Genomic DNA, 13,826 nt, shown 5'->3' on the forward strand with positions numbered 1-13,826 from the left:
ATCCATTACTTATGGGATACCAATACCAAAGCTAAAGTACACGGATGATGGGAGGGACAAGGCAGGAACTTTAAACGGAAGGAACCACTGCCTGTAGAACCTTTCTTCCAAAAACAGCCTCCGAAGAAGCAAAAGTGTCAAATTTGTAAAATTTTGAAAAGGTATGAAGCGAAGACCAAGTCGCAGCCTTGCAAATCTGTTCAACAGAGGCCTCATTCTTAAAGGCCCAGGTGGAAGCCACAGCTCTAGTGGAATGAGCTGTAATTCTTTCAGGAGGCTGCTGTCCAGCAGTCTCATAGGCTAAACGTATTATGCTACGAAGCCAAAAGGAGAGAGAGGTAGCCGAAGCATTTTGACCTCTCCTCTGACCAGAATAAACGACAAACAGGGAAGACGTTTGACGAAAATCTTTAGTTGCCTGTAAATAGAACTTCAGGGCACGGACTACGTCCAGATTATGCAAAAGTCGTTCCTTCTTTGAAGAAGGGTTAGGACATAATGATGGAACAACAATCTCTTGATTGATATTCCTGTTAGAAACTACCTTAGGTAAGAACCCAGGTTTAGTACGCAGAACTACCTTGTCTGAATGAAAAATCAGATAAGGAGAATCACAATGTAAGGCAGATAACTCAGAGACTCTTCAAGCCGAGGAAATAGCCATCAAATACAGAACTTTCCAAGATAACAGCTTGATATCAATGGAATGAAGGGGTTCAAATGGAACACCTTGAAGAACGTTAAGAACTAAGTTTAAGCTCCACGGCGGAGCAACAATCCTAAACACAGGCTTAATCCTAGCCAAAGCCTGACAAAAAGCCTGAACGTCTGGAACTTCTGCCAGACGTTTGTGTAAAAGGATAGATAGAGCAGAAATCTGTCCCTTTAACGAACTAGCAGATAAGCCCTTTTCTAAACCCTCTTGTAGAAAAGACAATATCCTAGGAATCCTAACTTTACTCCATGAGTAACTCTTGGATTCGCACCAATATAAATATTTACGCCATATCTTATGGTAAATCTTTCTGGTAACAGGTTTCCGAGCCTGTATTAAGGTATCAATAACCGACTCCGAGAAGCCACGCTTAGATAGGATCAAGCGTTCAATCTCCATGCAGTCAGCCTCAGAGAAATTAGATTTGGATGGTTGAAAGGACCCTGTATTAGAAGGTCCTGCCTCAGAGGCAGAGACCATGGTGGACAGGACGACATGTCCACTAGGTCTGCATACCAGGTCCTGCGTGGCCACGCAGGCGCTATCAGAATCACCGATGCTCTCTCCTGTTTGATCTTGGCAATCAGTCGAGGAAGTAGCGGAAATGGTGGAAACACATAAGCCATGTTGAAAACCCAAGGAGCTGCTAGAGCATCTATCAGCACTGCTCCCGGGTCCCTGGACCTGGATCCGTAACAAGGAAGCTTGGCGTTCTGGCGAGACGCCATGAGATCCAGTTCTGGTTTGCCCCAACGATGAATCAGTTGAGCAAAGACCTCCGGATTAAGTTCCCACTCCCCCGGATGAAAAGTCTGGCGACTTAGAAAATCCGCCTCCCAGTTCTCCACGCCTGGGATGTAAATCGCTGACAGGTGGCAAGAGTGAGACTCTGCCCAGCGAATTATCTTGGAGACTTCTAACATTGCTAGGGAACTCCTGGTTCCCCCTTGATGATTGATGTAAGCCACAGTCGTGATATTGTCCGACTGAAATCTGATGAATCTCAGTGTTGCTAACTGAGGCCAAGCTAGAAGAGCATTGAATATTGCTGTTAACTCCAGAATATTTATTGGAAGGAGTTTCTCCTCCTGAATCCACGATCCCTGAGCCTTCAGAGAGTTCCAGACTGCGCCCCAACCTAGAAGGCTGGCATCTGTTGTTACAATCGTCCAATCTGGCCTGCGAAAGGTCATCCCTTTGGACAAGTGGACCCGAGAAAGCCACCATAGAAGAGAATCTCTGGTCTCTTGATCCAGATTTAGTCGAGGGGACAAATCTGAGTAATCCCCATTCCACTGACTTAGCATGCATAATTGCAGCGGTCTGAGATGTAGGCGGCAAATGGAACTATGTCCATTGCCGCTACCATTAAGCCGATTACTTCCATGCACTGAGCTACTGACGGGTGTGGAATGGAATGAAGGACACGGCAAGCATCTAGCAGTTTTGATAACCTGGACTCCGTCAGGTAAATTTTCATCTCTATAGAATCTATAAGAGTCCCTAGGAAGGGAACCCTTGTGAGTGGTAATAGAGAACTCTTTTCCACGTTCACCTTCCACCCATGCGACCTCAGAAATGCCAGAACTATCTCTGTGTGAGACTTGGCAATTTGAAAACTTGACGCTTGTATCAGAATGTCGTCTAGGTACAGAGCCACCGCTATGCCTTGCGGTCTTAGCACCGCCAGAAGTGAGCCCAGAACCTTTGTAAAGATTCTCTGGGCCGTAGCTAACCCGAAGGGAAGAGCTACAAACTGGTAATGCCTGTCTAGAAAGGCAAATCTTAGGTACCGATAATGATCTTTGTGAATCGGTATGTGAAGGTAGGCATCCTTTAAGTCCACTGTGGTCATATACTGACCCTCTTGGATCATGGGTAGGATGGTTCGAATAGTTTCCATTTTGAATGATGGAACTCTTAGGAATTTGTTTAAAATTTTTAGGTCCAAGATTGGTCTGAAGGTTCCCTCTTTCTTGGGAACCACAAACAGATTTGAGTAAAATCCTTGCCCTTGTTCCGTCCGCGGAACTGGGTGGATCACCCCCATTACTAGGAGGTCTTGTACACAGTGAAGAAAAGCCTCTTTCTTTATTTGGTTTGCTGATAACCCTGAAAGATTAAATCTCCCTTGTGGAGGCGAAGCTTTGAAGTCCAGAAGGTATCCCTGAGATATAATCTCCAACGCCCAGGGATCCTGGACATCTCTTGCCCAAGCCTGGGCGAAGAGAGAAAGTCTGCCCCCCACTAGATCCGTTTCCGGATAGGGGGCCCTCTCTTCATGCTGTCTTAGGGGCAGTAGTAGGCTTTCTGGCCTGCTTGCCCTTGTTCCAGGACTGGTTAGTTTTCCAGCCCTGCTTGTAACGAGCAACAGTTCCTTCCTGTTTTGGGGCGGAGGAAGTTAATGCTGCTCCTGCCTTGAAGTTTCGAAAGGCACGAAAATTAGACTGTTTGGCCTTTGATTTGGCCCTGTCATGAGGAAGAGTATGACCCTTACCTCCAGTAATGTCAGCAATAATTTCTTTCAATCCGGGCCCGAATAAGGTCTGCCCTTTGAAAGGAATATTAAGTAATTTGGATTTAGAAGTCACGTCAGCTGACCAAGATTTAAGCCATAGCGCTCTGCGCGCCTGGATGGCGAATCCGGAGTTCTTAGCCGTTAGTTTGGTTAAATGTACAACAGCATCAGAAATAAATGCGTTAGCTAGCTTAAGTGCTTTAAGCTTGTCCATAATCTCATCCAATGGAGCTGTGCGAATGGCCTCTTCCAGAGACTCAAACCAGAATGCCGCAGCAGCCGTGACAGGCGCAATGCATGCAAGGGGCTGTAAGATAAAGCCTTGTTGAACAACCATTTTCTTAAGGTAACCTTCTAATTTTTTATCCATTGGATCCGAAAAAGCACAACTATCCTCCACCGGGATAGTGGTACGCTTAGCTAAAGTAGAAACTGCTCCCTCCACCTTAGGGACTGTCTGCCATAAGTCTCGTGTGGTGGCGTCTATTGGAAACATTTTTCTAAATATAGGAGGAGGGGAAAAGGGCACACCGGGTCTATCCCACTCCTTGCCAATAATCTCTGTAAGCCTTTTAGGTATAGGAAAAACGTCAGTACACACGGCACCGCATAGTATCTATCCAGCCTACATAATTTCTCTGGAATTGCAACTGTATAACAGTCATTCAGAGCCGCTAAAACCTCCCCTAGCAATACACGGAGGTTCTCAAGCTTAAATTTAAAATTAGAGATCTCTGAATCCGGTCTCCCTGGATCAGATCCGTCACCCACAGAATGAAGCTCTCCGTCCTCATGTTCTGCAAATTGTGACGCAGTATCGGACATGGCTCTCACATCAACAGCGCGCTCTGTCCTTATCCCAGAGCTATTGCGCTTGCCTCTTAATTCTGGCAGTTTAGATAATACTTCTGTCATAACATTAGCCATGTCTTGTAAAGTGATTTGTATGGGCCTCTCTGATGTATTTGGCGCCACAATATCACGCGCCTCCCAGGCGGGAGGCGAAGGTACTGACACGTGAGGGGAGTTAGTCGGCATAACTTCCCCCTCGTTGTCTGGTGATAATTCCTTTACAGATAAAGACTGACCTTTATTATTTAAAGTGAAATCAATGCATTTAGTACACATCTTTCTATGGGGTTCCACATTGGCCTTCAAACATAGTGAACAAACAGATTCATCTGTGTCAGACATGTTTAAACAGACTAGCAATGAGACTAGCAAGCTTGGAAAATACTTTCAAATAAATTTACAAGCAATATAAAAAACGCTACTGCGCCTTTAAGAAGCACAAAAAAACTGTCACAGTTGAAATAACAATGAACCAAATCAGTTATAGCAACCAAATTTTCACAGTAAATGTATTAAGTTAGCAGAGCATTGCACCCACTAGCAAATGGATGATTAACCCCTTAATACCCAAAACGGATAATCAGTATAAGAATTAACGTTTTTAACACAGTCAAACACACTGTCACAGGTCTGCTGTGACTGATTACCTCCCTCAAAATGATTTTTGAAATCCCCTGAGCTCTCTAGAGACGTCCTGGATCATGGAGGAAGAAGCAGGAAGACTGTGACTGAATGTTTACTGCGCAAAAAAGCGCTAAAATAGGCCCCTCCCACTCATATTACAACAGTGGAAAAGCCTCAGTTAACTGTTTCTATGTAGAAATATACGACAGCCATGTGGAAAAAATCATGCCCCAATAAGTTTTATCACCAATGTACCTCACAAAAAATGATTAACATGCCAGTAAACGTTTTAAAACCATCAATTCTAAAGGTTATGTATTGTTATAGATAAGCCTGCTACCAGTCGCTTCTACTGCAGTTAAGGCTCATACATTACTTCAGTATTAACAGCATTTTCTTAGTCAAATTCCATTCCTTAGAAAATTACTTTACTGCACATACATTCATCAGCCTGATACCAGTCGCTACTGCTGCATTTAAGGCTGTACTTACATTACATCGGTATCAGCAGTATTTTCTTAGTCAATTCCATTCCTTAGAAAAATATTTTACTGCACATACCTTATTTGCAGGAAAACCCCACATGCTATTCCCTTTCTGAAGTTACCCCACTCCTCAGAATGTGCGAGAACAGCCAGTGGATCTTAGTTACTTCTGCTAAGATCATAGAAAAACGCAGGCAGATTCTTTTTCTAAATACTGCCTGAGAGAAAAAAACAGCACACTCCAGTGCCATTTAAAAATAACAAACTTTTGATTGAAGAAATAATTAAGTATAAAAAACTCCACACTCCTCTCACGACCTTCCTATGTTGAGGGTTGCAAGAGAATGACTGGATATGACATGTGAGGGGAGGAGCTATATAGCAGCTCTGCTTGGGTGATCCTCTTGCAACTTCCTGTTGGGAAGGGAATATATCCCATAAGTAATAGATGACCCGTGGACTGAATACACTTAACAAGAGAAAATACAAAGTCCCCCCAACAGTAAAACCCACCACCCAACCAACCCCCCAAAATAAAAAACCTAACTCTAAAAAAAACTTAAGCTACCCATTGCCCCTAAAGGGGCATTTGTATGGGCATTACCCTTAAAAGGCCATTCAGCTCTTTTTCAAAGCCCTAATCTAAAAAAAAAAAACACCCGAAAAACACACAAAAAAACTAACACTAACCCCAGACTTTCTGAAGTCCGGACATCCATCTCCATCCAGGTGGCGAGGTCTTCATCCATCCAGGGGGTGACTTCTATTTTCATCCCGGCGGCACAGAGCGGAGCCATCCTGGAAGCCGAAGACTTTCTGCGCGGAGCGTCCTCTTCATACGGTCGTCGCTGTACACTGAAGTTAAATGCAAGGTAGCCGTTTCAAAATGGCGTTCCTTGCATTCCTATTGGCGGATTTGATTCTTCAAATTCAAATTAGTCAATAGGATGAGAGCTACTGAAATCCTATTTGCTGATTTGAAACAGCTACCTTACATTCAACTTCAGTGTACGGAGGCGACCGTATGAAGAGGACACTCCGCGCAGAATGTCTTCGGCTTCCACGATTTTTTTTTTTAGATTAGGCTTTGGGCTTGAAAAAGAGCTGAATGCCCATACAAATGCCCCTTTAGGGGCAATGGGTAGTTTAGTGTTTTTTTTAGAGTTAGGTTTTTTATTTTGGGGGGTTGGTTGGGTGGTGGGTTTTACTGTTGGGGGGACTTTGTATTTTTTTTACAGGTAAAAGGCCCTAGGGGATGTTTTTATTTCGGGGGGCTTTTTTATTTTCATAAGGCTATTAGATTAGGTGTAATTGTTTTTATTTTTGAAAATTTTAATTATTTTTTTGTAATCTTAGTGTTTTTTATTTTTCGAGATTTTAGTGTTATTTTTGGTAAACTTAGATTTTTAAATTTTTCGTAGGATTTCTTTTTTCTTGGTGTTAGGTTTTTTAAATTTGTAATTTAGATATTTTAATTGGTAGTATTTTTTATTTTATTAGATTAGTTATATTTGGTTAATTTATAGTTTAATGCTAGGTTTATATTTATTTCACATGTAAGTTTTTTATTTATTTAAAAAAAGTTATATTGTAATTTTAATTTAAAGTTAGGGGGGGTGTTAGGTTTAGGGGTTAATAGTTTAATTTAGTGTTTTGTGATGTGGGGGCAGCGGTTTAGGGGTTAATAGGTTTATTTAGTGGCGGAGATGTGGGAGGCCGGAGGTTTAGGGGTGAATAACTTTATTTTAGTGGTCGGCGGATTAGGGGTTAATAGCTTTTATTAGTGGTGGCGATGTCGGGAGCGGCAGATTAGGGGTTAATAAGTTTATTTAGGTGGTAGCGATGTTGAGGGCGGCGGATTAGGGGTGTTTAGATTTGGGGCTTATGTTAAGGTGTTAGGTTTAAATGTAACTTTTTTCCCCATAGACATCAATAGGGTTGCGTTACGGAAATTTTTCATTGCGCGATCACAGGTGTTTTTTTTCTAACACTCTCTCCCCATTGATGTTTATGGGGGGGGAAAGCGTGCACGAGCACGTCAAAGCAGCCCTTGGATTTTGTGCAGTATGGAGCTTAAAGGGACAGTAAACACCAGAATTTTTGTTGTTTAAAAAGGTAGTTAATCCCTTTATTACTCATTACCCAATTTTGCATAATCAACACAGTTATAATAATATACTTTTTACCTCTGTGATTACCTTGTATATATGGCTCTGCAAAGTGCACCCTTATTTCAGTTCTTTTGACATACTTGCATGTTTAACCAATCAGTGCTTGCTCTTAGGAGCTTCACGTGCCTGAGCTCAATGTTATCTATATGAAACACATGAACTAACGCCCTCTAGTGGTGAAAAACTGTCACAATTAATTCAGATTAGAGGTGGCCTTCAAGGTCCAAGAAATTAGCATATATACCTCCTAGATTTAGCTTTCAACTAAGAATACCAAGAGAACAAAGCAAAATTGGTAATAAAAGTAAATTGGAAAGTTGTTTAAAATTACATGCCCTATCTGAATCATGAAAATTTAACGCCACCATATCGCACGCACAAGGAGGCTTTTCAGTAACTCGTAATGGCAGCGCTTTCGCAACCCTGTTTAGCGCAAAACTCATAATCTAGGTGTATATTATCAAAATAAAATTATGTGGTGGCACTTTCTGTGACATCAGTTATGCAAATAAATGCACAATATGAAATATTTTTCAAAGTTGTCAGGTCTGAGGGGGTAAAATAGGAGAAAGTCGAGTAAACATATAAAATTGAGACATATTGGGTTTCCCCAGTAAACAAGATAGGAACAGTTATGAGAAGCATCGAAAGACTATTGCTCACCAACTGCCACACATAGCTCTAAAAGCTTAAAAAGTACCACTGATGTTTTTATTAAAATATAAATGAAATACAAACATTTATGTAAAGACTATTTCAGTTTTCACAGAAAAAATTGTATATGTTGAACATTTATTATGCAATAATTAAAAATAATTATGATTCTCCATCCTGTATCATTATTCACAAAATAAATGTTACCTAAATTGACTGATTTCTGCGAGTTAATGGATATAAGTTAATTTTGCTATACATGATTTGTAAAACAGATACCACATTTTAAACTTTATTGACAAGTACAATATTAAAACGAAAAGGAAACGGTTTAATTCAGAGAAATAAAATATATTTAAATAAATATAATGCTGACATATGCATTTAACACATAAATATATTGTTAAAATGTAACAATGGCTCATTTTTTTCCATTATAATTTAACTATATACACCCATGAATCTAACTGTAATACAAAAATTGTAACACTGCTTTTGTTTATAAATATTTGTATAAAAACGAACAATGGGAGGTGTTTGATAGGATCGCTGCACTGCACATTTTATTCAAATTAGCCTGAGTGCTTTTTTCCAGTGAATACTGTAAATTCTTTGGCAGTAGTGTTTTTACCCTATATCAGAAAAAAATAGAGAATGTCGTATTAAAAATAAAACTTGTGTTAGTAGATAAGTTCATAATGCAATACTGAAATTTTTTTTAAAAGTACATGTTACTCATATGCTAAATTAATTAAGAGTTAAGCAGCATAACTGTAGCTGACTAGAAAATATCACATGAACATATCTATATAAAAAAGGAAGATATTTGACTTCAAACTTTCTTTAGTTCACCAGAGTAAGTGCTGTGTGATACAGGGCTACTCTCTGCATGGTGAAAAAAAAAGGCTTATCTTTTTCAGTGCTGAGTTTTTAGGGGATCTTGTGGGATTTCATTCAAATCTCACAAGATTTTAAAGCAAACTTCCTTAAACTGAGGAGGGAAATAATGTACCTGCATGTGCCAGATGCACACTCTTTTACAAGTCCAGGGCAAGCATCCTGATTGACTGCTTAAAGTAATTTTACAGAGGGATGCGGCTACTGAGGAAACATTAAGGTAAAATATCTTCCTTTTTTACATAGAGATGTTCAAGTGATTCAATATTTGGGTATCATGTCCCTTCCTTTAAGGTAAAAGATTCATAAATGCATACAACACATAGGGCTAGATTATGAGTGGTGCGCTATTTATTGCTCTTGCTCACGCATTAACTTAGCTAGAAGTAAGCTTTTTGTGTGCGTTAGGTAGCGTTTGTATTACAAGTTGAAAGTAAAACATTTACACTCGCGTGCTAACTCGACGCATGCAAAAAGGCGAACTTTGAATATTTCACTCACTTTAACATATTCCCCCATAGACTTCAATGGAGAGCGAAAAAGTGGAAAAACACCCTACTCGCGCCAAAACATGATCGCATTTTTTCAAGTGAGCTAACCTTTATGAATATTTCCCATTCCAATGTTCTTCAAATATATATATATATTTGTGTAAAATATATATATATCTTTATGTGAAATATTTACAGAAAATACACAGTATAACACTTTATTAAATATGAATATTGCATACATATGCTTTTTCATGTTTTCATCTACTACCTACCTCAAAGGGCTCCAATACACTTATATATATATGTATACATATGTATTTATATGTGTATTTATGCCTGTAAATTCATAAATACACATATAAATGCATATGTACACACATATTAACATATATAATATATCTTTGAGTCCTTAAAACTTTTTTATGCAATATTTTTTAAAATATTTTTTTTATTAGATACTGTTGTTATGAGTGTAACTGTACTTTTCAATGTATTGTTTTGTGGCCCTTTGTAGTTTTGCGTAACAGTTTACCAGAGCTCTGAGGTCACAGTAATCATTCTAGCATAAATCACGTTTGCGTTTATATGTTCGCATTTACTTTCAACTTGTAATATGAGATAATGAGCGCTATTTCCAAAGTGCACAAACAGCCGTGATAAACCCGATATTGCTTGTGCGAAACAGTTAAGCGCGCCACTTGTAATCTGTCCCATAATGTGGGGGAATTTAGATGTGTTCATATATCAGAGTGATACATTTTTCACAGCTTCCACCCTTCTTTTTTTGCAATCCTGAACTTTTCCAACCCAAAAACAATTGTGCTATTCCTGATGATATCATAATGCACAGACTGCAGACCCTACTTAATAAAAGGTAAATATTGAATAACACTACATTATGAACATGTGGGTTATGTGCCAGTAATACACAGATTTTACATGAAATCTGAGCTTATAAACATGGCATAGAATAGAAAATCTACATCCTTTTTAAATAGTTTAAATATTCCCATTTTTGGGTTTGAGGCACAACGTGGAGTTTATTTCAGTTGAAAAAGTTTTAACTGACCTATATTGTTTCAATGATAAGATGCAGTAACCCAGCTGCATTAAAGATACCTTTGTAAGGATTATTTAACACGTGCCCCATTTATCTTGCATTCATAGCTTGTGTAGGAATAATGTAATACAAGTTCATTTTACAGTTTCTTTGCGCTATAAGTTGTATTTGTATAATACTATGCTTATGTTTGCTTCAAAACAAAGTGCCAACCTCATGGTGTAACAATAAGAGAAAAATAATTCAAGAGCAAAAATGGCATAAATACAGTTGCATTTACTTTCCAGCGCAACCATAACCTATAAGGCTCCTTTCACTGGCTAAGCAACTACTTAAAAAGGGACAAGAAAGTCAAAATGAAAGAGCAATTCAGCTTTGAACTAAAGCATTTTTTTGCACTATCCTTGTATTAGCAACATCTTTTCTAGTAAAAGCGAGTTGTTTCAGTGAGAGTTTTGCTTTGCCTAAGGATCGTATGCACATATTCTCTTCTAGCCTGTGAGCAGTTAAAACTTTCACTTTTACTAAAAGCATTTTTGATAATACAATTGAATTGCAAAAATACTTATATACAGAACTGAAATGACATGTTTCAATTGTGGGTATCATGACCTTTAAGATAGTCTTAAGACACCTGGATTGTGTGTGACAGCTAATGGGACATGAATCCCCAAATTGTTCTTTGATGATTCAGAAAGAGCATATCATTTTAAACAACTTTTCAATTTACTTCTATTATCTAATTTGCTTACTCTCTTGGAATTCTTTGTTTAAAAGCATACCTAGGTAGACTCGGGAGCTGGTAGCAAGCTGATGATTGCTGGCTGCACATATATGTCTCTTTCCATTGGCTTACTGTTGTGTTCAGCTAGCTCCCAATGAAAAGAGGCATATATGTGCAGCCAGTTTGGGAAATACTGCAGTAATGCATTACTGCTCCTTCAATAAAGAATACCAAGAGAACAAATCAAAATTGATAATAGAAAATAGAAGTAAATTGGAAAGTTGTTTAAAACTGTATGCTCTATCTTAATCATGAAAGAACAAAAAACGGAGTTCCATGTCCTGCTAAAACAGTCTGCTGTGGGCATCAAACACAACCTCCTTATCCACAAGGTTAAAGTTACGGCAAAAATGAAACTTAAAGAGTCCGTAGTATTTGCCACCAGGAATGGAAAAGATGTTTTCAAGATATTGGGGCTGAATTATCAAGCTCCGAACGGAGCTTGATGCCCCTGTTTCCGTGCGAGCCTTCAGGCTCGCCGGAAAAAGAAGTCATGAAGCAGCGGTCTAAAGACCGCGGCTCCATAACTTGTCCGCCTGGTCTGAGACTGCAGACATCAATCCACCCAATTCTATACGATAAAGGTGATTGACACCCCCTGCTAACGGCCGATTGTCCGCAAATTTGCGGGGGGTGGCATTGCACAAGCAGTTCACAAGAACTGCTTGTGCAATGATAAATGCAGACAGCGTATGCTGTCGGCATTTATCGATGTGTGGCGGACATGATAGGCTACATCCGTGTCTACATCATGTCTGTCCACACATGATAGGCTACATCCGTGTCTACATCATGTCTGTCCGCACTTTAATAAATCGGCCCCAATGTCTCATTTTCATATTGCTTTTAGATTTAATCCCTTTAACATTTGATTAGAGTGCAATATTATTTATGACATCTTCAGTAATGTACCAGTATAGTTCTTACTCTGTTCCTATGGACTTTTATTAAAATATAATTTTATGGTTAGATGTGTATTTTTCTTGGTTGAAAGTAAAAAAAAAAAAGACATACAATTATGACATTAGTGGGCAATATGTGCAACAGAAAAATATTTTAAAAAAACCCACAAAATATGCCCAACTAGTTTCATGTATTAATAACTGTGATGAATTAAAGTAAAAAGAACAAAACTTGATTTCACTTTGTATTTTTTGCACACTTGCTTTTTCCAAAATAAACCATTTTGTTATTCTAGTTTGTTGCACTTTTTTAAAAAACGGTTAACTGATACCAACTAAAGACCACATTCTTTACCTTCTCTTCATATTTTGTTAACACAATTATAATATAAAGATTCAACCAACCACATTTCAATAGATGTTGACACCACTCACATATATACTGACCATGACAATATAAAATACTCTATAAAAATATTCTTCATAATGTTCTTAACAATTATATTCTTTAGTGCTAGAAAACACATTGTAAATCATCCAAGTGATTAAAAACATGAATACGTCATACATCATGTGTTGGCAATAGAAATTGTATAAATGATGAATTAGCTCAATTTTATAAATATGGATTTTATGAATGTCTAAAAATTCTGTTATATCAGAAATTCCAATCTAACTTTAAAATTCAGTATACACCCACTTAACAGATCTGTAGCAAAGAAACAAACAGATTCCATCTTGTTCTCAGATGTTGGTTCCTTCATATATGGGGACACAATTCAGAGTTAAAAAATATGAGTCAGAAGCCCATAACTTAGTCTAGTCCAATGTGAACATTAATTAATTATCAACAATTTAAATCAGTGGAATCATCTACGCAGCACTTCCAAATTTGAATTTCTCTTCATTTTCCACATTGTAAGCACCTCTTTTATGGTACCTGAAATGATAAAATACATATTTTGAACTTAAAAGAAAAGAAGAATGGCAGGTATAAAAATGGTAAACCTGAACTACAAGAAGGTGTGTGTGTACAGGTAGCCCTCAGTTTACACCGGGGTTAGGTTCCAGAAGGAATGGTTGTAAATTGAAACTGTTGTAAATTGAAACCCAGTTTATAATGTAAGTCAATGGGAAGTGAGGGAGATAGGTTCCAGGCCCCTCTCAAAATTGTCATAAGCAACACCTAATACATTATTTTTAAAAGCTTTGAAATGAAGACTTTAAATGCTAAACAGCTTTATAAACCTAATAAAATAATCACACAACACAGACTTCACTTGCATTTTTCTGCAAACAGTTCTTTCTATGCATTCCAATCTGGACTGGTTTATAGACAGGAAGATCTTGTTCCTTTGAAATCTGCTCGATAGCTCAGGTCTGGTTAAACTGATTAATTTCAGCTTGCTTGGCTTTGCTGCAACACAAGCGGATAGCTCCACCTACTGGCTATTTTAATCAATGCACTGCTTCTCAATGCTTTTCAATAGCAGTCACATGACTGGGAAAAAAGGTTGTTATTCTGAAACGGTGTAAATTGAACCGTTGTAAAACGAGGGCCACCTGTATATATATATTGGAGTAGCCGTGTTAGTCCAGAGATTTAGATATCAAAATAACAAGAGTATTGCATTGAGCAATGATACTTTTTTATTGGACTAACTATACAT

At 38.4% G+C, this 13,826-nt stretch overlaps 1 protein-coding gene across 1 annotated transcript in view; it reads right to left on the minus strand.

Annotated features, from left to right (window-relative positions):
- Positions 1 to 8,054: 8,054 nt before the first annotated feature.
- HBEGF (heparin binding EGF like growth factor) overlaps positions 8,055 to 13,826 on the minus strand; it is a 93,067-nt gene continuing 87,295 nt past the window's right edge. Inside the window, exon 5 of the mRNA XM_053717224.1 lies at positions 8,055 to 13,096. Coding sequence (XP_053573199.1) covers positions 13,030 to 13,096 — 67 coding nt within the window. The 3' untranslated portion in view covers positions 8,055 to 13,029. The remainder of the gene's footprint in view (positions 13,097 to 13,826) is intronic.

The sequence above is a fragment of the Bombina bombina genome, chromosome 6 (assembly GCF_027579735.1).
Source record: "Bombina bombina isolate aBomBom1 chromosome 6, aBomBom1.pri, whole genome shotgun sequence".
NCBI lineage: Eukaryota > Metazoa > Chordata > Amphibia > Anura > Bombinatoridae > Bombina > Bombina bombina.